Consider the following 21,752-nt stretch of genomic DNA (forward strand, 5'->3'; position numbering starts at 1 on the left):
AACAAATTATATCCGAAGTGTTCTCCTTCTTGGGTAAGGGTATCTTCATTTTTGTAGTTGCTCAGGCTAAAGTTTTTAGTCATCCTGGATTTTTCTCTTTTATTATGTCCAAATCTATTTAGTTATGGAATTGTGTTGGCTCTATTCTATCTTTAAAATATATCCAGAATCTTACTACTTCTCATAACCTTCACTGCTGCTACTCTGATCTGAGCCATCATCTCTCACCTGGATTAATACATTGACCTCTACTTCTGCCTTTCTCCCCCTTAACAGTATTATCAACGTAGCAGCCAGAGTGATTCTTTCTCTGTTTAAAACTCTCCATTGTCCTCCAGTGTGACTCATAGTGAAATCCAGAATTCTTATGATTTAGCCCTCTCTTCATTACTTGTCTGATATCATCATTTACTAGTATTTTTACTAGTGTTTTTGTTAACTTAGCTGTAACCACACTGGCTTTCTTGGTTTTCCTGGAATACACTGCATTCTTTTAGGGCCTTGGCACAGGTCTTTTCTTTACCTGGAATGTTCTTCCCACAGATAGCCATGTGGCTGTGTCCTTTAACTCAAGGTATTAATGCTTTTCATGACACTTACCTGGACTACCCTATTTAAATTTTTACCTCATTCTTTTGATTTCCTATTACCCTGTCCTATATTTCCATAATATTTATCACTTTATAATATACTGTATACTGTATTTATTATGATATTGTTAATATTATTTTTCCAGTTAGAATCTAAGTGTTATAAAGACAGAGGTTTGGATCTCTTGTTCATTCATTATCCCAAGAACCTAGAATAATATCTTAAACATATTCGATGCTCAGTAAATATTTGTTTAGTGATTGTGTAACAAATTTAATTCCAAGTTCTCTATTTTGTGACTCTGCTTCCTAGATGTTGGTCCCAGTTTTTTAGGCATTATGTAGTCCCTAGCCGTTCCTGGAATTCTTCCAGATTTAAATCTAGCCAAAAAGGGGAAAAGTCTTTGTCCCAACATTTCCAGGAAAAGTCCTGAGCTTCACTATGATTGAACTACTTTAAATGCCATGTCTAGCCCTTGACCAATCAGTCCTGTCAAGGGAATGCAATGTACTTTTCAGCCCAGACTTTGGTCACATGGTCCATTCCAAGACTCCAAGTAAAGCCACAAACAAATGACTGTTGGAGGACTAGAAACTGCTAGTTAAGTAATATATACTAGCACGTGTACTAGCTTATACACTGCTGTTTTACAAAATGTGGTCCTTGGATACTGGTTCTATGGGATCCTGGTAGGTGTTCTTTGACCATGTCTGATTAAGTTTAAGAACTTGAATTTAAATAAGTTTTGTTATTGCAGAATTTCTCAGGGTTCTGTATAAATCTCTAACTGAGAGATGCTTTAAGCAAGAACTTCCCAAATATTCTTTGACCATGGAACCCTTTCCCTTCAGATCATCTCAAAGTGTTTTCTTAATGGACACACTATGAGAAATATTGCTATACTTGCTAAGAACTAGTTAGAAAATTAAAGAAAAATCTTACATAACAATAAAATATAAAGGAATACTCATCAAATGTATAGAACTTATTTGAAGAAAAAAATGTTTACAGACACCCCCCCCAAAAAAATGTTAATATGTAGAAAGACATAGCCCTGGGCAAGATAAGAGGTCTGATCTCAATAAATGTAGTGTGTTTGTAATTAAAAATCTAATTTAATAGAGAGGGAGATGAAGGGAAGAGAAGGAAAGCTTTATCAAATTCTAAAATTCCTTTGGGTTATAGGCTTTTTTGATTACAAGGAAGAATAATACCTCAGATCGCCTAAGAAAAGTTCATTGTAAGAAAATATGGGAATTAAAACCAGGATCGGAAATCTATGATTATGTACTTTCCTCTCTGGTTATGTGCATTCTTTCCCTTTATGGCACCTCTGTATCTTTCTAAGCATCTGCTTTGTTTGTCTCTGGGTACAAAGAACACTTAAGACACTCCATGTTCTACACTCCACATCCTGGAAGAAGGTTGTTTGAATTGATTTTAGTTAATATGTTGTTAATGGATGGATCCCTTCAGGCCTAGTCATTTAATGCTTTGCCCAGAAGTCAGTGGATAGGCCACCCCTGGGAAAATTGTGCTCCCTGGTCATGTTAATGGCTGTTCAGTACAGAAAATAACCTAGAGTTGCTTCCCTGGTAGGAGATGCAGGCGGAAAGGTACATCCGTAAGGAGAATTTGGATGTGGTGGGTACCGTGATCAAAATGCCAATATAATAAAGAAAAAATGAGAATAGCGGAATTCTGAAAAGGGGGTATATGCAATACCACATTAAATATATATATGCCAAGGTATAGTAATCGAAACGGTGAATAAGCAGTTAATGAAGTTAAAAATGCAATTTGAAAATAGCATAAAAGTGAGATTTCTCATTAGTGGGATCAATTGAATATTAAATTGTTCGGGAGTACCTAATTAAACACTGAAAAATAAGATTCCTACCTTGTAACTTATCAGAATAATATCAAAATTATTTAAAGGTTTAACTGCTTGAAATTAAACTCAACATCAGGAAATATAGGTTGTGTTTAAATAAATGCCTAAACAATGCATAAATAATGTTAAATAATATTGGGTTGAGGAAGGAAAGGAAACAAGACTGTTTAAAAAAAACTTCATTACATTAAATGGCAAAATAAGAAAACCAAGGGAAAATATTTATAATATATGACCATATTACATATCTTTAATATATGAAAGGCTATAAGGAGTAATTTGTGTGTCAGAGAGCTTAACCCTGCCCAGCCATCAGATAGCGTTACTGTAGTTTACACATTGTCTCACTTTGCTAGATGACTATTCCATGCCTTATTCTCACACAGCACTATTTTCTGTTGATTTTGCTTCTTATTTCTTCTGCGTTGAGAAAGTAGAACCAATCAAAAGTTAACTCTTAAAAGTTCCCGCCATCAAAAGTACCTATACTCACCTATCTGCATCTTGGACAGTATGCTTTATTCATTTTCTCCTGTGACCCTGGATGAACTCTTTAGTCTCTGGGCTAAGGCCAGTTCTTACAGTCGTGCGTTAGATCCCATTCACTTGCTTATTCATGGATATTACTTAGTAATTCTTCCCTCTCACTTCTATATCATCAATTATTTGCCTCTTTACTAGATGATTCCCATTAATATACAACCTCATGCTAACTTTCCTCATTTTAAAAACAAACTACATTTCTCTTAATTTCCCTCCAGCTATACCTTCATTTTCATTTCCTTTACCACAAAATTCCTTGCCAGGGTTGTATTGATATACTGTTTTTGATTATTTTTCTTCCCTTTTTCTTGTGAACCTTTTCTGAGTAGGTTTTCACCTACCCTCTGCCAAAGAAACTGTTATGTAGGTCAAGTTCATTAAAAGTAGTAATCATTTCTCAGTTTTGAAACATCAAAAGAAAAAATTAAGAGATGACTAATACAGTAGATAGAGTGATTCACAACGTAAAACCAATAAGGGTATGGAAAGTAGTCAACTTATAAAGTAGTCAAAGAAATGGAAATTTAAGACAAGGCTTTTTTTACCTACTGTCCAGTATTGGCAAGGAAATCTAGAACTCTCATATACCACTTACGTAAGTGAACATTTCTGGAAACAGTTTGGCAACTTGTACAAAAGGTTTGATAATGTGTATATCTTTTGACCCACTCATTCCTTTTGTAAGGGAATGTCCTAAGGGAATAAAGATTATAGAAAAAACATACACATACACACTTAGGGAGGGAGGAAAGGATTCATCAAAACATTGGTTTTGGAAGGAAAAGTTGGAAATAACTTCAACGCCCAGCAGTAGGAGAGTGGGTAAATTACACGACATCTATATAATAGAATACCGTGTAACGGGTGTCCACTCATTTTCACCTGGGGCCACATTGGCCACACGGTTGCCTTCAAAGGGCCAGTTGTAATTTTAGGACTGTATGAATGTAACTACTATGTAATGGTTAAGCGAGATCTCTGCACTGCCACCTGGTAGAGACAAGGCGCCAGGCCAGATAAAACAAGCTGGAGGGCTGGATTCGGCCCGTGGGCCTTGTGTTTGCCACCTGTGCCATGTAACCACTCAAAATGATGATAAAGGTATGCTATCAACATGGGAAGATTTTCTTTATTATACATTTTTAAGTGACAAGATATTCAGTACAGTTTTGTGGAAAACAATGTGTGTGTTATGTTTAGATGTATGTATATATAGGAAAATGCCTGGAAGAATATATATCAAACTGCTTTCTAGCTACTATCATCAAGTAGCAGAATTTTATATTTCTTTTCCTAACTTGGAATGGTTGTATATTACCAGCAAGAAAAAAAACATGAAAAGATATTTTTGTAAAACTAACTTCCCAATTACAGTCCATTTCCTTTTTCTATTTTTGCGTTAAAACATTGATCATCAGACTTGGTTCATAGCTGACTGTCTTGGTTTGACCCAGTCCTGTTTCTTAACCCCACTGGACTTAAAATAGCCTGATAGCCTGCCAGCTGTGATAGAATGGATGGGCCAGATAAAATATTTACTGTACTTTTAGCTTTAAAGTTTCCGAAGAGTCTATATAGGCTCATTTCATTAAGTCTATCAAGAGACCAACTACTAACTCAGTAAACTGAGCTGTAAGATACAGACAAATAGAACAGGTAGAGTTAAACCCCAGAGAATAAAGATGATGAAAGAAGAACAGACAAGTGTACTGAGACTGAGTTTATTAATGTAAATTAATGATGTAATTAAAGTATGATAAAAGGAAATTAAAGGGTGTTATAGAGCTACAGTCCAATAATATTGCATGTGACAATTGTGAGTATTGGTAATTTTTGTTCTTAATGGAAAAATGCATGTGTAACTTTTGTTATACTCCAAAAACTTCATTCAGGTTTTATTGGAAAATACTGGACATCATGAAAATTCTCAATGTAGTAATAGAACATTCCAGCTATATATTTAATGTGTGTGATACATGGTTTTTTAGTGTGAAGAATGTTTAAAGTAGTTACAAAGCAATCAGTTTTTACTCAGTCTTACTGACCTTTGAATGCATATATCTATACACACAAATGTACTTAACGCTGTACATATCAAGTTTATATCTTGCCTTTTCTCCTTTAATATTTTATGACTGTTCTCATGACACTAATACTATTTGCTTTAAAAACTTCCAGTTGATAATTTAGTATGTGCCTTTTATTGGAGGAAACAAATTTTCTTCAACTTTCTATCTTTTTGTTTTTAGAGAATGGCGGGGAGAGAGAGAGAAAAATTTGTTCCACTTATTTACGTGGTCATTGGTTGCTTCTTACATGTGCTCTGAACTTGGGGGTCCAACTGAGCTGTCTTAATTTTTGTTAGCAGTCTAATCAATGTAACTGTCATTCCAGCTATGTCTTTAAAAATTACATAGTTATCCAGGTTTTTGTTTGTGTGAATAAAGCAGAGAGCTCATTAAAGATTTTAAGGCTGACATTTGTAGATAGATACTTTAGTTTCACTTTCCCCAAGACAGCAAGAAATAGTCTATCACAGAAAGATGACTATTTTTAGCTTTTCTTTCTGCTGGTGAGGTGGAATAGTGAATATTTTTAGAGCAGTTGAAAGTACAAGCCACTTAGATTAGCTCAGTGTTTCTATCATCAGAATCTCAATAACCTTGTTTATTTTATGTATCTAGGTTTTACTGTGCAGTGTTTTGAGTTTATGTAAATTGCAACATGATTCCTCTTTTTCTTTTTAAGTCTAACTTACTCTCTGTGGGACAACATGTAAAAAGGGGGGAAATTTCAAAAACCTTAACTTTCTCTGCATATTTTGTGTATTTTGAATTATAACTGTGTTCTGCATATTGTAGGAAATGCTTTTCTTATAAATGAAACATTAGTAATTAATATTTATAAGGGTATGATTGTTGAGAATCTACCACGAACACAAAAAGCCCTTAACATTCACAAGAGAACATTTTAAAGTGTGGCCTTTGTACGTATTCTTAATTATGAGCCACCACTAGAACATTTCATCTTTTCTCTAAATTGGAACATAAAGTGAAAATCCAAGTGACTTCTGTTTTTACCCTCAACCAGAGCTACTGACAAGTATAAAATTCAGGTCACATTGAGAGGCTGAGGATACTCACTCATTCTGCATCCTCAAAGCAGCCAATAAGCAAACTCCTTTCTTAGCAAAACTTTAAATTACTCTACACTATAAAGTTTTAGAGGCTTTCAAGATTGATTACAACAATTCAAATAGTATGGTAATAATTCACAAATCTGAGACTTTTGTGTAATTTGATATTTCAGATAGAAAAACAAGTAAAGCTTTCATATTTTAGTGTTAAATAAAATCAAGCAATGACTTAACACACCATTCACACTGCAAGCCATTGCAGTCTGCCTTTTGCTTCTGACATGCCACGAAAACATGCCCTGCTAAGATCACTGTGACTCATTGGCTGTTAAATCCAGTTCTCAGTTCATATCTTAGCTGACCTCTGAGCATGTAACACTGTCCCCTCTGGCTTTGAAATAACTTTCTCCCCTTGGTACCAAGAGTGCTGTTTCCTCCTACTTTTCTTTCTGAATTTTTAGCCAGTTCTTCCTTGACTTGAGCCTTAAATGTAAGTACCAGTTCTCCATAGTTCTCTTGTTCAACCCTTCTGCCCTTTTTTTCCTTTTTGCTTTAGTCACTACTTTCTTAAACAACTTTATCAAAATATCCTTGGCATACCATAAATTACATTTCTGTATTTAACTATTTAAAGTGTATAGTTTAGTACATGTTGACTGGGTGACATTATGACAGTCCCAATAATGAATATATCCATCACTACCCAAAGTCAGTAATCCCTCCCAGCTACCTCTTCCATTCCCACCCAAACCCTAGATTGGATTTCTGTCACTATAGGTTACTTTGCATTTTCTAGAATTTTCTAGATTTTCTAGAATCTACACTGCATGATTCCATTTATGTAGTGGAATCATGCAATGTATAGTATACTCTGGGTTAGAGGAGGTCTAGCTTCTTGTACTTAAGGTGACATTCTAAGATTTACCTAAGTCCAGTGTATCAGTAATTTATTTTTATTGCTAAGTAGTGCTTCATTTTGTGGATATAACACCATTCATTCATTCACCTATTGATACACATGGGTTGTTTCTAAACTTTGACTGTTGAAAAGAAAACTGCTAGGAAAATTTTGGCCCACACCTTTGTATGGTTATATACTTACTGTTTTCTTTGGGTAAATTACTTAGGAATGGAGTGTCATATAATAGATGCAGGTTTAACTTTTTATGCAACTGCTAAACTGTTTTTGACAGTGTTGGGCCACTTTACATTTTCCCCACCAGTGTATGAGCTTTCCAGTTGCTCTGCATCCCGGTCAGTACTTAGTATTGTCATTTTTAAGATTGTAGATATTCTGTGAAGTGTGTACTTCCTTGTGGTTTTAATTTGCATATCCCACAGACCAAGAACATGGAACATCTTTTAATGTGCTTTTTTGCCATCCATATATTTCTTTTTGGTGAGGTATCCATTCACATCTTTTGCCCATTTTAAATTTTATGAAATCATTAGCTTTTTTGTTAGTGACTTGTGAGGGTTTTTGATATGTTCTGGCTGCAAGTCCTTTAATGGGTATGTGATTTGTAATTTTTTTCTCCCATTCTGTGGCTTTTTCCATTCCTTTAACTATGTCTTTTCAAGAGCATAAGTTCTTAATTTTTATGAAGTTCAGTTTATCAGTGTAAAAAGTAGATTGTGCTTTTGGTATCATAACTTAAATCTTTGCCTAACCCAGGGTCATAAAGATTTCTTTCATGTGTTCCCCTAAAACTTCTGTAGTTTTAGATTTTACATTTCGGTCTATGTTTTACTGATCTTTTTATTGTGGTAAATACATACAATAAAAAGGAAATTTGCTTTTTTTAAGTGTACAATTCACTGTGCTAATTGCATTCACAATGCTGTGCAACCATTACCACTATTTCTGAAAAGTTTTATATCCACAAACAGTAACTTCATGCCCATTGTGCAGTAAGTAGCACCTTCCTGTTCCTTCCCCCTCCAGCCGGTAGTAACACCTAACCTACTTTGTATCTCTATGAATTTGCTTTTTCTAGATATTTCATATAACTGGAATCATATAGTATTTGCCCGATTGCATGTCTTATAACTTTTATAATAATTTTATACTATAAAAATAGTATTCTAATTTATTGTTATACAGTATTATAATTTATAGTACAGTACTATAATTTATTATACTGTATTAGTTTTGTTATATATTATGTGATATTATGTATCAGTACTATATAATATTAAATTATATATTTAATTGTATATTATACTAATTGAATTATACAATAAATAACATTAAATATTATATTTATTAGAAAATACAGTATGGTGTTGTAATTTATTATACTATAATAAAATTATTATAATTTTATAATTAGTATCATTTTTCCAATGTTTATTCATGCTTCAGCACATATCAAAACTTTATTCCTGCCCTGGCTGGTTTGGCAAACCAAAGGATTGCCTGTTTGATTCCCAGTCTAGGGCACATACCTGAGTTCTGGGTCAGGTCCCCAGTACGGGGTCCAGGAGAGGCAACTACACATTGAGGTTTCTCTCCTCTCCCTCCCTTCTTCTTTCTAAAAGTAAATAAATAAAATCTTTTTAAAAAGTCAACCTAAAAAATCTTTATATTTATGGCTGAGAAATATATTCCATTGAATGGATATACATTTGTTCATTCATCTGTTGATGGACACTTGGCTTCCTTTCACCTTTTGCTATCACAAATAAAGTTGTTATGAGCACTGGCATGCAGGTATCTATTTGAATCCCTGCTTTTAACTCTTGGGGATAGTGTATATATGAGAGTGGAATTGCTTGGTCTTAGGATAATTCTGTGTTCACCTTTTTGAGGAACTGTCAAATTGTTTTCCATAACTTCTACACCATTTTAATATTCCCACCATCAAGGTATGAGGAGGAGTTACAATTTCTCCATATGCTCACTAACACTTACTTTATTTTGTTTTGTTCTTAATTATAGCCATTTTAGTCAGTGTGAAGCGGGATCTGGTTTTGTGTATGTGATACGTGATTTTGATGTGCATTTTTTTTAACGACTATTGATGCTGAGTATCTTTTCATGTGCCTTGTTGTCCTTTTATATATACTCTTTAGAGAGATACCTATTCAAGTTCTTTGGCCATTTTTTAATTGGGTTTGTTTTTTTCTTGTTTAGTTACAGGCATTCCTACCTTTATCATAGATATGATTTCAAGATATTTGTGGCTATTCTGTGAGCTGTCTTTGTACTCTCATTTTAGTGTCCTTTGATGCACAAATGTTTTAATGAAGCCTTATTTATCTATTTTTTTCTTTTGCCTGTGCCTTTGGTACCATATTAAAGAAACCCTGGCAAAATACAAAGTCATGAAGATTATTTCCCTCTCAAATTTTTATATTTTAGCTCTTAAATTTAGCATTTGTTCCATTTTGAGTTAATTTTTGTATATGATGTAAGGTAAAGGTCTAACTTCGTTCTTTTACCTGTGGATATCTATTTTTTTCTAGCACCATTTATTGAAGAGACTTCTTTCCCCACTGAATAGGGTGTCTGTCAAATCAATTGATCATAGATGTGATGGTTTGTTTCTGGGCTTGCACTTGTATTCTCTTGGCCTCTGTGCCTATTCTTGTAATTTTTTGTTGAGATCTGGCTATTTTGAGTATTTTACTGTGTTAACTCTGGAAATCAGATTTTTCCTTCTCTTCAGGGATTGCTTTTGTTACTTGTTGAGGACTGTAGCTGCCCGTTTGTATAGTGACTTTTTCCACACTACTTTTGCAAAGTGTTTATTTCTTGTTGGGTATAGTCTGAAGTTTCTCTTCCATTGCTTCTTTAGTCAGTCTGTGACCTGACAGATCTCTCCAAATGTTTGGATTCCCCCCCCCTCCCAAAATGTAATTTCTTTTAAATCTTTTGATATATGTTGTTGTGGAAGCTACTGAAGCCTGATGCTGTCTTGAAACAAAGGGAAATATCTGCTCTGGTCTCTCAGGGAACTGCCAGACCAAACAAAATGCACAACCCCCAAATTTTGGAGGACTAAGTCCTTACTGTCTGTACTGACCAGCCTCTCCAGGAACTTGGGCCATAGTCTTCACAGCCCCACTAAGGCTAAGGAATGGCAGGTAGTTCCTAGATCACGCACACAGCTCTCTCAGCAAATTTCATCAGGTATTCCCCAGGCTGCTGTATCTATCTGATCAGGTTCCAGAGACTTCTAAATGCATTGATTCTGATATGTTTTCCCAGCTTAATTGGTGTTTTGCAGGAGGGACTAATCCCTGGAGTTAGCTGCTCTATTCTTTTCTGTAATATCTATCACTTATACTCTCTTTTGAGGCAGACATTTTTTTTCTTGCACATAGATACCCAGTTTTTACAGCACCATTCATTGAAAAGACTGTTTACCTGAAACTTTTACATAATGTTACAAATCAGTGTTACCTCAGTTAAAAAAAAGAAGATTGTGTTGTTTTTTTTTTTTAACTAAAGTACCTTTGCTCCTTTATCACAAATCAGTTGTTCATGTATATGTAGGTACATTTCAGGACTCTATTCTGCTCCATAGATCTGTTTTCTATCTTGACACGAACACTATTCTTATTTATTATAGCTTTAGAATAAGTCTTGAAATCAATTAGAGCTAGCCCTCCAGCTTCGTTCTTTTTTGAAGTTGTTTTGGCTCTTCTGGTGGTTTGCATTTCCACATGAATTTTAGAAGCACCTTGTCTATTTCTTTATTAGAAGAAGAAAGCTAGAATTTTGATTGAATTACACTGAATCTATAGATCAGTTTGGAAAGAACTGATATCCTAACAACATTGAATCTTTTGACCCATGAACATTGTATATCTCTTCATTTGTATGGGTCCTTAATTTCTCTTGAGTGGTTAGAATTTTTATGTGCACAGATCTTGCACCATTTTGTCAGATTTATCCCTACCTGAGTATTTTGATGAGAGGGATGCTATTCTAAATGTGTTGTTTAAATGTCAGTTTCTGACTTCTGTATATCATCTTTACCTCACTAAATTAACTTTTTCTACTAGTTTTTTGTAGATTGTAACAGACATTCTACATCAGTCATCATATTGTTTGTGGATAGACAGTTTTACTTATTCTCTAATCCAGGTGATTTTAATTTTTTTCCTTATTACAGTAGTGAGAATTTCCAGCCCATTCTTGAATAGAAATAATGAAAGTGTCTATCATTGCATTGTTCCTAATGTTTTAGGGAAAGTTTTAGTCTTTCACTTTCAAATACAATGTTGGCTATAAGTTTTTCATGTAAATTCTTTATTGGGTTGAGGAAGTTGAGTTTTGTTTCTGGTTTTCTAAGAGTATTTTTAAAATCAGGAATGGATATTGAATTATTGTCAAATGCATTTTCTACATCTATTGAAATGACAATATGATGTTTTATTTTTAGTTTTATCCAGTGATTTGAGTGTCGAAGCAACATTCCTGAGATAAAGCTCCTTTGGTTATGATCTTTTTTTAATATATAGTTGGATTTGATCTGTTAAAGTTTTTAAAAAATATTTATGTTTATGCTCATTTCCTTTTCTTATAATGTCTTTGTTTTACTTTGGTACTTGAGTAATAATGGCTTCATAGAATGAGTTGGGAATTCCCTCTTTAATTTTTTTGGAAAGAGTTTATCTAGAATTTATGTTACTTTCTTCCTAAAGTTTGAGACAATTCTTCAGTTTATGTAGAATTGGTATTATTTTTTTCTTAAATATTTGGTAGACTTAAGATACCTGGACCTAGAGTTTTCTTTCAGGAAAGATTTTTAACTACAAATTCAGTTTCTTTGCTAGGTATAGGACTATTCGGGTTATCTCTTTCTTCTTGAGTATACATTCTGGAAATTTTCAAGAAAGTTTTTTCTGAGTTGTCAGAAGTTTTGCCATGTAGGTGTTCATCATATTCTCCTATATGTTTTTAATGTCTATAGAATTTATAGTAATGTCTCCTCTTATTCTGGATATTGGTCATTTGTGTCTTTTCTTTTTCTTATTAGTCTTCCTAGAGGTTTACCAATTTTATTGATCTTCAGAAAGAAACCAGCTTTTGGTGTTACTGATGTTTCTGTATTTTTTTGGTTGCAGAGTATTCCATTATATGAATATTTATTCATCTTGTTCTATTATTAATATTTGGCATAAGAATAATCTTAATGGGAATGGCATAACTAATTTGTATAATAAAAGTGATAAAACCTTGAGGAAATGAATAAACAGACACAGGTACTGTACCTGAGGATGAGAAATTTAAAGATATAAAAATGTCATTTCAAAATAATCCACAGGTATATTGTAATTCTACTCAAAATACCACTGAGCTTTAAAAATCATAGCAAAGGATTCAGAAGTTCATTCAGGGCTGTCCAGCTGGTGGGCCACATGCAGCCCAGGATGGCTGTCAGTGCAGCCCAACATAAAATTGTAAATTTACTTAAGACATTATCAGATATTTTTGTGATTACATGTCACAGTGTATTTAATGTGTGGCCTAAGACATCTCTTCTTTCAGTGTGGCATAGAAATGCCAGAAGGTTGGACATGAATAAATATTTGAGTCTACATTCAAGTTTTGAAACAAGAAGAACAGATGGAGAGAGAAACCTAGCTATGATACAGTAAAACATAATGAAGCTAATACAGTGAACAAGTAGAGCACTAGCACTGAAATGAAAAAGATCACTGGGAAAATAGCCCAGAAGTAAACTGTGTTGAATATAAGAATTTAATGTATTATAAAGGAAGCACTCATGTCCATAGGGAAGGATTATTTAACAAATAATGTGTTGGTATAACTGTATGCAATTTGTAGTAGCAGAAGTTTAGATTTTAAGAAATCACATATTAAAATAAGTTCCAGATGGATTAATAATTACATAGAAACAACAGGTCAAAGAATTGAATTTTTGTTGATTGAACCTAAGAAAGGGAGCAACTAGAATTTACAAAGATGACTGATAGATTAGGCAACATAAAAATTTAACTTTTACATCATACAAAATTGTAACCAGAATGAATAAATATAGCAGGCTGGGAGAAATACACTCAGCAAATTTCCAAGGGTCTGTTTTTATATATCAAACCCTTATGCAAATATAAAAATTGGTGTAGGACAAGATTAAACAACTAAATAGGAAACTAAAAATGGGGAAATTCTTAATGCAAATTAAATTACTAAGGAGTAACCAGGACCCACCTATTAAATTAGCAACAACTCCATTGTAGGCCAGAGCAGGGTACAATTAGTAGATGCATAAATTACTAACTTTATTTAAAATGTTACAAACGTTACAGCCATTTGAAAATTGCTTCTGATGTGTCACGATCCATAAAAATCTCTATACCTTTTGACCCCAAAATTTCACATCTGAGACTGATTCAGAGACAGTAATAAGTACTAGCTCTCCCCTCCAGAAAACGAGCCTGTAAGTTCAAAGGTGTTCACAAAGTTGTTTCACATAATGAGAAGTTAGAAACAACCTAAATGACTAATCAAGGGAGTAATAAAAATTTTCATGTACTCTGTACATAGAATACAATGTAATAATTAAAATATAGCGATACAGATTGTAATTGAAAAATATAATTGTGGCAAGGATAATTTTTAAGAGAAAGCCTTCAAATTATATACATAATTTGATGTAAAAATGATAAGTTATGATGAGGGGTCGTGGGTAATTCTTCTTTCTTTGTGATCCAGTATAACACTAGGCTGCATTTATAGAAGTATAGCACCTGTTAGGTGAACTAATAGATCTACATTATGAGGAGAACATGAGCTTCGAAGATGTGTAGATCTGAGTTCCAATTCTGGTTCTACTTATATGAGGGTTGATAGTTACATTACTACTTGAACCTCAATTTCTAAATCTAAAAAAGAGCAGATACTTTTTCTTCATGATTGTTGTGTGGATTAACAATGTTAAATGGTTGTTGATTAAAAAACTACTGTTCTAATCACATCCTGGCAGGAATAATATATCAGTCAGCTTACAAGACACCATAAATCTCAGTGGCAAACAAGTGAGGTTTATTTCTTGCTTATGTTGGAGGTGGAGTCCTCCACCTTTCTTGCATTGGAGGTGGAGTCCTCCTGGAGGGTGGGCCAGTACAGAGGGGCTGCAAATATTTGGTAATGTATGCTATGACAGAATGTGTCCAGTTCTGGCTGCCACTCTAGGGTGTGACAACCTGGGATTTGCCTATAGAGGAAAAAGACTATTAGGGTGGAGAGTAATTCTGAAATATTCCCTGGAACATAGTGGGAAGAGCCAGTGGGGTGGGGGGCACATTAATGCTGTCTAAAATATTTTTAAAAATGGCTGGATATGCTATATGGCATCAATGGGTGGAAGTTACAGCAGTGTATATTTCGATTCAATATAAGAGCATAAGGAGGAAAGGGGACAGCAAAGGAAATTGTTGGTTGTTTTAAATACCTTACTGTGTTTATAGTCTTCAAAATAACCCAATTAGGGTTAGTGTGTATGTGTGTTTTTATATATTGAAGGGAACAAACTCAGAGTGGGAAACTAACTACCTAAGGTCATATGGCCAATATGTGGCAAAACCAGTTTGGAATCTAGGCCTATGCGATCTCATCTGTTTCCACTGAACTTTGCTGCTCTCTATAGGGCGGCGAGTTTTCTTACAATTAAACTGTTCATCACCAGCCATCTTCTGCTTGATAAGGTAATGGCCACTCTTCCTCGTCTCTAAAAGGATTCAAAGTGTGAATGGATGGATTGAAATAAGGTTTAACTCCAGATCAGTGGTCTACAAACTAATTTGATCATATGGCTATCTCAGAAAAATAATTTAGCATATACTATGTATATGTTATATATTAAACTGTTATATGTTGTATATTATAAAACACAAAAAAGAGAAGTGTAAGATTTTCATATAAAATTTAGGTATTTTTATTAACTAGATTTTAGATTTTATATAAAATCTCAACTTTTAAAACTCCTGTTTTTTAAGTACTTATTTTTCCCTGCAGCCCTGTGTCTGTGTGCACACAAGACACAGCATTGAGGTGCATACACCCAACACTGGAAGTCACTGTTTTGGATAACTTCTAAGAGTATAAAGATTTTATGATTGTTTGGCTTGAATATTTCTGGAAGGGATATTGATAGCTTAATTTGCTTTAAGTTTTTAGGTATTCTGTTATCTAAGACCCAAATTATAAATTCTTCACTGGTGTTCATAACAGAAATTAAGCCTGAAAACTACATAGCATAAAAAGATGCTTTTCCAGATAAACGGTAATAACTGTGAACATTATAATTTGTGTATAAAAGAGGATGTTTTGTAAATAGGGGTTATTGTTAAGTAATAAACCTGACTCTATGTATGGCACAAGAAACTGCCTCATTATTTTAGTCATACCTGCTCTATCTAAATCTGCATGTACATGTAGAAAACTTACTGTATGCATATATTCTAAAATGAATCTGAAATGTTGCCTAGTGAGTAATACGAATGTTTGTACTTGGGAAGTTATTTTAGCACTGTTGTAGAATGGAGCCAGAAAGCTAAATTAGGCTAAACTTACTGGACTAAATTTAATCTTTATAGAGACATAATCTCTAAGAAGCAAAGGAGTTACTTGCATTATGCCTGAGAGAGGAAACTGTCTGGTCCTTGGGTATTGGCCATTTGCCAGGTTGATACTTCACGATTAAGATAACTTTCTGGTTAGTAACTATTTCTTGAGGATAGATTCTTTAAGAGAAAAACTTTGCCACACAGAAAACAGAAACAGATACTCCTACTGTATATTGAGATAAAGAGCAGCAGTGCTTTTTCTCCTTTTTTTCCTCATAGTTAAACATTTGTACAGATTGTGCAGTGTGACATACTGCAGTTTGGTGGTGGTTGTAGAGGAAGTGTTGCTTGCAAGTAGGCTCAAACCCAGTTTTTAAGCAGGAGTTGGCCAAATTCAGCTTGTTCTTCACAGGTTTAAGTAGCCCACAGGCCAGGAGTTCCATTGGTAATAGCTTTTATGGATCTTTTAGTTCTAGAAAATTGCCTTGGAAAAGTACAGTTTAAATAGTTTAATCTGCTCTTTCTTAATTTTCATATTATTTTCTTCAGTCAACCATCATTCAGTGCTTCCTTGTGCCAAGCACTGAGAAAATATTAGTGACCAAGAGAGATGTTGACCACTGATTTTTCATATATATAGTGTGTATTAAAAGTTAATAGAACTGTTGTTTCTCACAGCAGCATGCTGTATGAATCCCTGCTCTACACTGACCTGTGCTTGTTCTTTGGCTCTTTTCTCTCTCTCCACCTCCCTTTCTGTCCCTCCCTTTTCTTTAGTCCCTTCCTCTATTGTAACTCTTTCCATCTTTGAGATAGTGAGTGACCACAAGCAGATTCTGAAGTCAAGTCACCTAAGCATAGAAGAAACTATATATGATATTTATTAGGTAAAACTTGAATGGTATAGTTAGTAGATGATGAAAATCTTAATTTGCCTTAAAGACTAAATGTCATCTTACCTGGGCAGATCTCCAGGTGTGTATTTGTTACTTAGCTCAGAAACCATGTACTTTATGGTCTTTAAGTGGGTTTATGTTCTACTTTAAGTAAAAATAATATCAGCATGTTTTATCTACAAGTGTGTTTTTTAGATGCCAACTTTATACAATTAGATTATTTTTTGTTAGTATTTCTTGTATTACATATTTTCTGAATCTGAGTCCTGATGTATTTTCAGGAGTTTGCCTTTTCCTGCAACTGGCACATTTCTTACTCTTTAGTGCTTTGGTTACCTTGTTGTCTAAACTCTAGAATATATCTCAGTTAATGAAAGGCATGTGATTGGTCATTTAGTTATTTTTATTGTGTTCTTTATTGATGAATTTGAAGGTAATTAAAAGTATAATTCTTCTTTTTTCTTTAGCATCAGACAACAGTCAGCGCTTTCGAGAAACCTGTTTTGCTTTTGCATTGACGCCGCAACAAGTGCAGCAGATCAGTACTTCGATGTAAGTTCAGCTCAAGTGTAACTTGCAGTTTGGCCTTAAGTCCAGTCTTGTCTATAAGTGATTTTTAAAAATAACATATTGGGCATTAGTGTCATGCAAATATTAGTATTGAAAATCCTATTATAGTGTTAGTTACCCTAAAAACAGTTGTAATTTTGATCATTTGAAAAACTACCTGGAGTAACAGTATCTTTTCAGCTTTCATGTGCATATTTTAAAAACAATTGTTTCTGTCCTTTCTAGGGATATTTCTGGGACCAAATGTGACTTCACAGTGCAGGTCCAGTTAAGGTACAGTGTTGACTATAGTATATATCCAAAGTTTAAAAGTTAATATTCCTGAAAGATTTTTAAAAATTCACCTAGTTTTCTTTTTTGTTTTTAAAGATTTTATTAACTTTTAGAGAGGGGGGAAGGGAGAGAGAAAGGGAAAGAAACATCAGTGTGTGAGAGAAACGTGAAACAGTTGCCTCTCTCACACCCCCAACTGGGGACCTGGCCTGCAACCCAGGCTGTGCCCTGACTGGGAATCAAACCCACAACCCTTTGGTTCACAGGCAGGTGCTCAACTCACTGAGCCACACCAGCCAGGATGGGGTTTCTAAAATAGTATTCTAAATACATGTGGGTATAAGTAATGTTATTATTCAACATCTTTGGTTCTCAGGGAATCATGGAGTGCCTTGATTAGTAGGTAGAATTAGGTCCAGGGGATGGACTTAGAACATTTTGCTAAAAACAAAAAACAAATAAACAAAAAATTCCATAGGCAAATAAAGTTTGGAGATACTGTGTATTATATCTCCCTCTTAAAAAGTTACAATGGATGTTAGCCTAGCTCTGAGAAGTTCTATATTAAGGAAACTTAATTTCATTTTTTGATTCAGAATTACTTAAATTTGTTCAACTATAAAACCTTTCCCCTTCATCCCCTCAGAACATGTTTAAATAATTGGAAACGTTATGCAGACAACTACAAGTGGGTAATCATGATCACTGAAACTATATTGACAGAATTATTTACTTTAAACCTGTTTAAATATGCTTATTTATCATATGAAATGTCTAGTCTGATAGTTTTTAAATTAAGTTTGACCATCTTTTAGATTAGTTATTGAGCAAAAATATTAATGAAATCACATTTTAATAAAGGAAATTAAACTTATTCTTTATTGTTTAGGTTTTGTTTATCAGAAACCAGTTGTCCACAAGAAGATCACTTCCCACCCAATCTTTGTGTGAAAGTGAATACAAAACCTTGCAGCCTTCCAGTAAGTTCTAAAAGCTATTTTTTCTAAATGTATTGCCAACACAGGTATTAAATGGTCACCACACCTGTTGTTAATCATAGTTTTTTTATTGAGAAAACTTCTCTATTTTGGATATATATTTACTGAGTGAAATGCTTTTACCAACTAGGTGCAGTTAACAGCTGTGACATTAGCTGTGGAGACCAAATCTAGGACTTGGAGTTGGGTGCCTTAATGTTGCACTGGATTTGGGGGAGAAGAAATTGTTTCAGTAAAACCTCAGCTATATTCATGTACATCTGGAAGCCTATGGTAGAATGGAAGAATGCTGTGGAGTGAGGGGAGGGGCTGTTACCAATTATCTTTGAAGTGTTCCTTGTATATATATGCCTATTCAAGATTTTTATGGATTTATCCTGATTCTTGGGTAATTTTAGAGATTTTTAAGCTCTTTTGATGTTTGCTTCTTAGCCTTTTGGCTAGGATCAAGTGTAGATATGTCACCAATATTTTTTTCAGGCTTAGTGTCATGAGGCTATAGGGTTGTTGTAGAGAAACACGGGCAATTCTTGTAAATGTTTGCTTCTCTACTTTTTAATGGAAGTAGTCATATATTCTAGTGTATAGTTTGTAGCGGTTTTTGAAAATGGAAGTTGAAATGATTATAGAGATAATAAGTAGAAATAAATTATACTTTATTCTTAGGGTTATCTTCCACCTACTAAAAATGGTGTGGAACCAAAGCGACCCAGCCGACCAATTAATATCACCTCACTTGTCCGATTGTCCACAACAGTACCAAACACCATTGTTGTTTCTTGGACTGCAGAAATTGGAAGAGTAAGTAGTTTTTTTATATACCAAGTTTTTATATTATGATGGGTTAATCTCCATGGTTCCCTGAGCTTATATGTAAATCGTGTTGTAAAATGAGCTGCAGAGGGATTTATTTTTGTCTCATAATGAATTTTCAACATGTTCCCATTTTCAAAATAGGATTGTGAAGTCCCAGTGTTTTATAACCTGATCTTTCACTCAGCAGTTTATCATAAATGTCTTCCTGTATTGTTACATATTCATCTACATGATTTTAGATGGTTGCATTATATTCCAGTGTGCGTGTGCCATAATTTAGCCTAATTCCTGTTGTTCAGGACTTAATTGATTTATTTTTTGATTATTTCATAACTGTTTCAAAGAGCATTTTGAAGACCATACTAGTATCTATAGTTTTCCTAGGGACCTGATAATTTACTTAGAGTAAATTCCTAGAATGGAATTACTTGAGTCAAAGAGCATGCTGAATTTTAAGAAAAATTGCATACATTGGTGGGTTACCTTACAAAAGATGTATTATACAGATTTATCCTCTGACTCTCAGTGTTTATTCACTTGCCTGTTGACCCCTACCCCGTCAGCACTGCATTTTTTAAAAAAAATCTTTATGAATTTTAATAGGTAAATAATGGCACCACATTGCTCTAATTAGTACTCCTTTTACCATTACCAACATTTAACATTTTATGTTTGTGATTATTTCTATTTTAAAATTATATTGATATCTATATTGTTTTTCTTATTCTTACTAATTTATGAGTTCTTAATATATTAAGACTTAACCTTTCTTCCCATGTTGCAAATACTTGTTTTAGTTTAGTTGCTTTTTATTTTTATTTCTGTAGTTATTTCATGTGTGGAAGATTTAAATGGTTATGGAGCCAGTTTTTCCCCTTTATAGTCTTTGCTCGTGCTCCGCCCCCGTCAGTGCGTAGTCTGCTGGTCCTCCCCGAGCTTATGTAAATACTGTTTGTTTCTATTTTCTTCCAGACTTAGAGGTTTCTTGTCTTACCTTTAAATGTGTAATCCATAAATTTATGTGTGGTGTGAAATAAAGATTTACTTTAATTCTTTTAGTCGTTCATTTGTTCTAATACCACTAACTAAATGCTTATTCAGAAGACACCATTATTATATATTTGATTTTTATTTATCCTGGGTGTGTTTCTGAACTTTTAAAATGTTATTTCTTATACTAGCATTCTTTTTTTGGAACAATGTCAGAATGTTTTTAATTACTTCAGTTTTGTGATACGAGCTCACATCTATTCACTGATTCAATTGAAATTTCTTGAATGCTTACTGTATGCAATGAACTATACTATAGTATCATAGCAAGGGGAAAAATTATTACTCTCTTGGAGCCTGAGATCCAAGGGTCAGGTGGTCACACACAAAAATGTGAATGTGTTTATCTTAAGTACCATAAGGGAGAGGTGCATGGTGATTTTAGACTGTACTAAAGGATATTTTGAACTAGAGAGAGGTGAGGCAGGGCTTCCCTGATAAAGTAGTTAACTGGGCTAAGAGCTGAGAAGGGTAGAAGGAATCAGGCAAAAGGTTCCCAGAAAACAACCTGCACAACAGCCTGTGGTGGGGATGAACGCAGCTGTTTTCAAGGAACTGAAAGGGAGCGCTGTGGCTCGAGTGTGGGGAAAGGCACAGAGAAATAGATGACATGAGGCTGGAGAGGTAAGAAAGGCCCAGCTGTAGAAGGTGGGCGTGAGAAGCCATGGGAAGAGTTTCAAAAAGGAAGGAGGTGGTAAGCAGTGTTGAACAGATGTTGTGTGGTGAAGCCTAAAAAATACCCTTTGGATCAAGAACACAAAAGTGGCTTTATTTAGTGTCGGCTCTTTTTGGTGGGTGGTGGGAGAAGCCAGGTGGTGACCAGGTGGAGGTGAGGCAGTAGAGATAGTGAGTTATAGAAGTGTGGCTGGAGAGAAGTGTGAGAGTTATTTTTTATTTTAATGGGAGAGTCCTTAACATGTATTAAAGTTGATGGCAGGTATTCTTTTGAGAGGAAAAGATTAAATATACAAGAGAAAAAGGGATAATCAATAGTGAACTGCATCGTAATGCAGGATAGCTAGAAGGGACAGCTGTTTTTTAATGGAAGAATAAAAGGACTGGATAAGTATATGTGGTTGATACTGGAGAGATGAGCGAGTTCTGATCAGATGACTTAGGTTTGTGAGACAAGTCTGCTGAGAGTGAAAGATTCAACGGGCTTTGAGGAGAGTGGACAGGTTGGAAAGTAATCACAGGAAGGCTTGTACCTCCTGCATTACTCCCCCAAGTCTTATTTATTTAAAAGCTGGTTTAAAAGCTGGTTGTGTCATTAACCGGTTCCAGTGACTTTTTAGTTGATTTCTTGTTACTTCTTGGTAGGTAGTTTGTGTTTGAGATGTATCATTTTACAAATAATCCTGATACTTGGGCCATACTGTCTTGTTCTGTTGTGCTGGCTGGAACCTTCAAAACAATGTTGAATAATGTGCTAGTGGACATTT

At 34.4% G+C, this 21,752-nt stretch overlaps 1 protein-coding gene across 3 annotated transcripts in view; it reads left to right on the forward strand.

Moving 5' to 3' along the window:
* The window catches only part of PIAS1 (protein inhibitor of activated STAT 1), a 108,310-nt gene that overhangs the window by 50,520 nt on the left and 36,038 nt on the right, over nt 1-21,752 (forward strand). For all 3 annotated transcript variants that reach the window (XM_037054219.1, XM_037054217.1, XM_037054220.1), the window contains exons 3-6: nt 17,071-17,155; nt 17,399-17,446; nt 18,336-18,426; nt 19,111-19,245. In XM_037054219.1, the coding sequence (XP_036910114.1) occupies nt 17,071-17,155; nt 17,399-17,446; nt 18,336-18,426; nt 19,111-19,245 (359 nt within the window). The remainder of the gene's footprint in view (nt 1-17,070; nt 17,156-17,398; nt 17,447-18,335; nt 18,427-19,110; nt 19,246-21,752) is intronic.

Source organism: Sturnira hondurensis, unplaced genomic scaffold (assembly GCF_014824575.4).
Source record: "Sturnira hondurensis isolate 20B ecotype Veracruz unplaced genomic scaffold, ASM1482457v3 Scaffold0008196, whole genome shotgun sequence".
In the NCBI taxonomy this organism is placed as follows: domain Eukaryota; kingdom Metazoa; phylum Chordata; class Mammalia; order Chiroptera; family Phyllostomidae; genus Sturnira; species Sturnira hondurensis.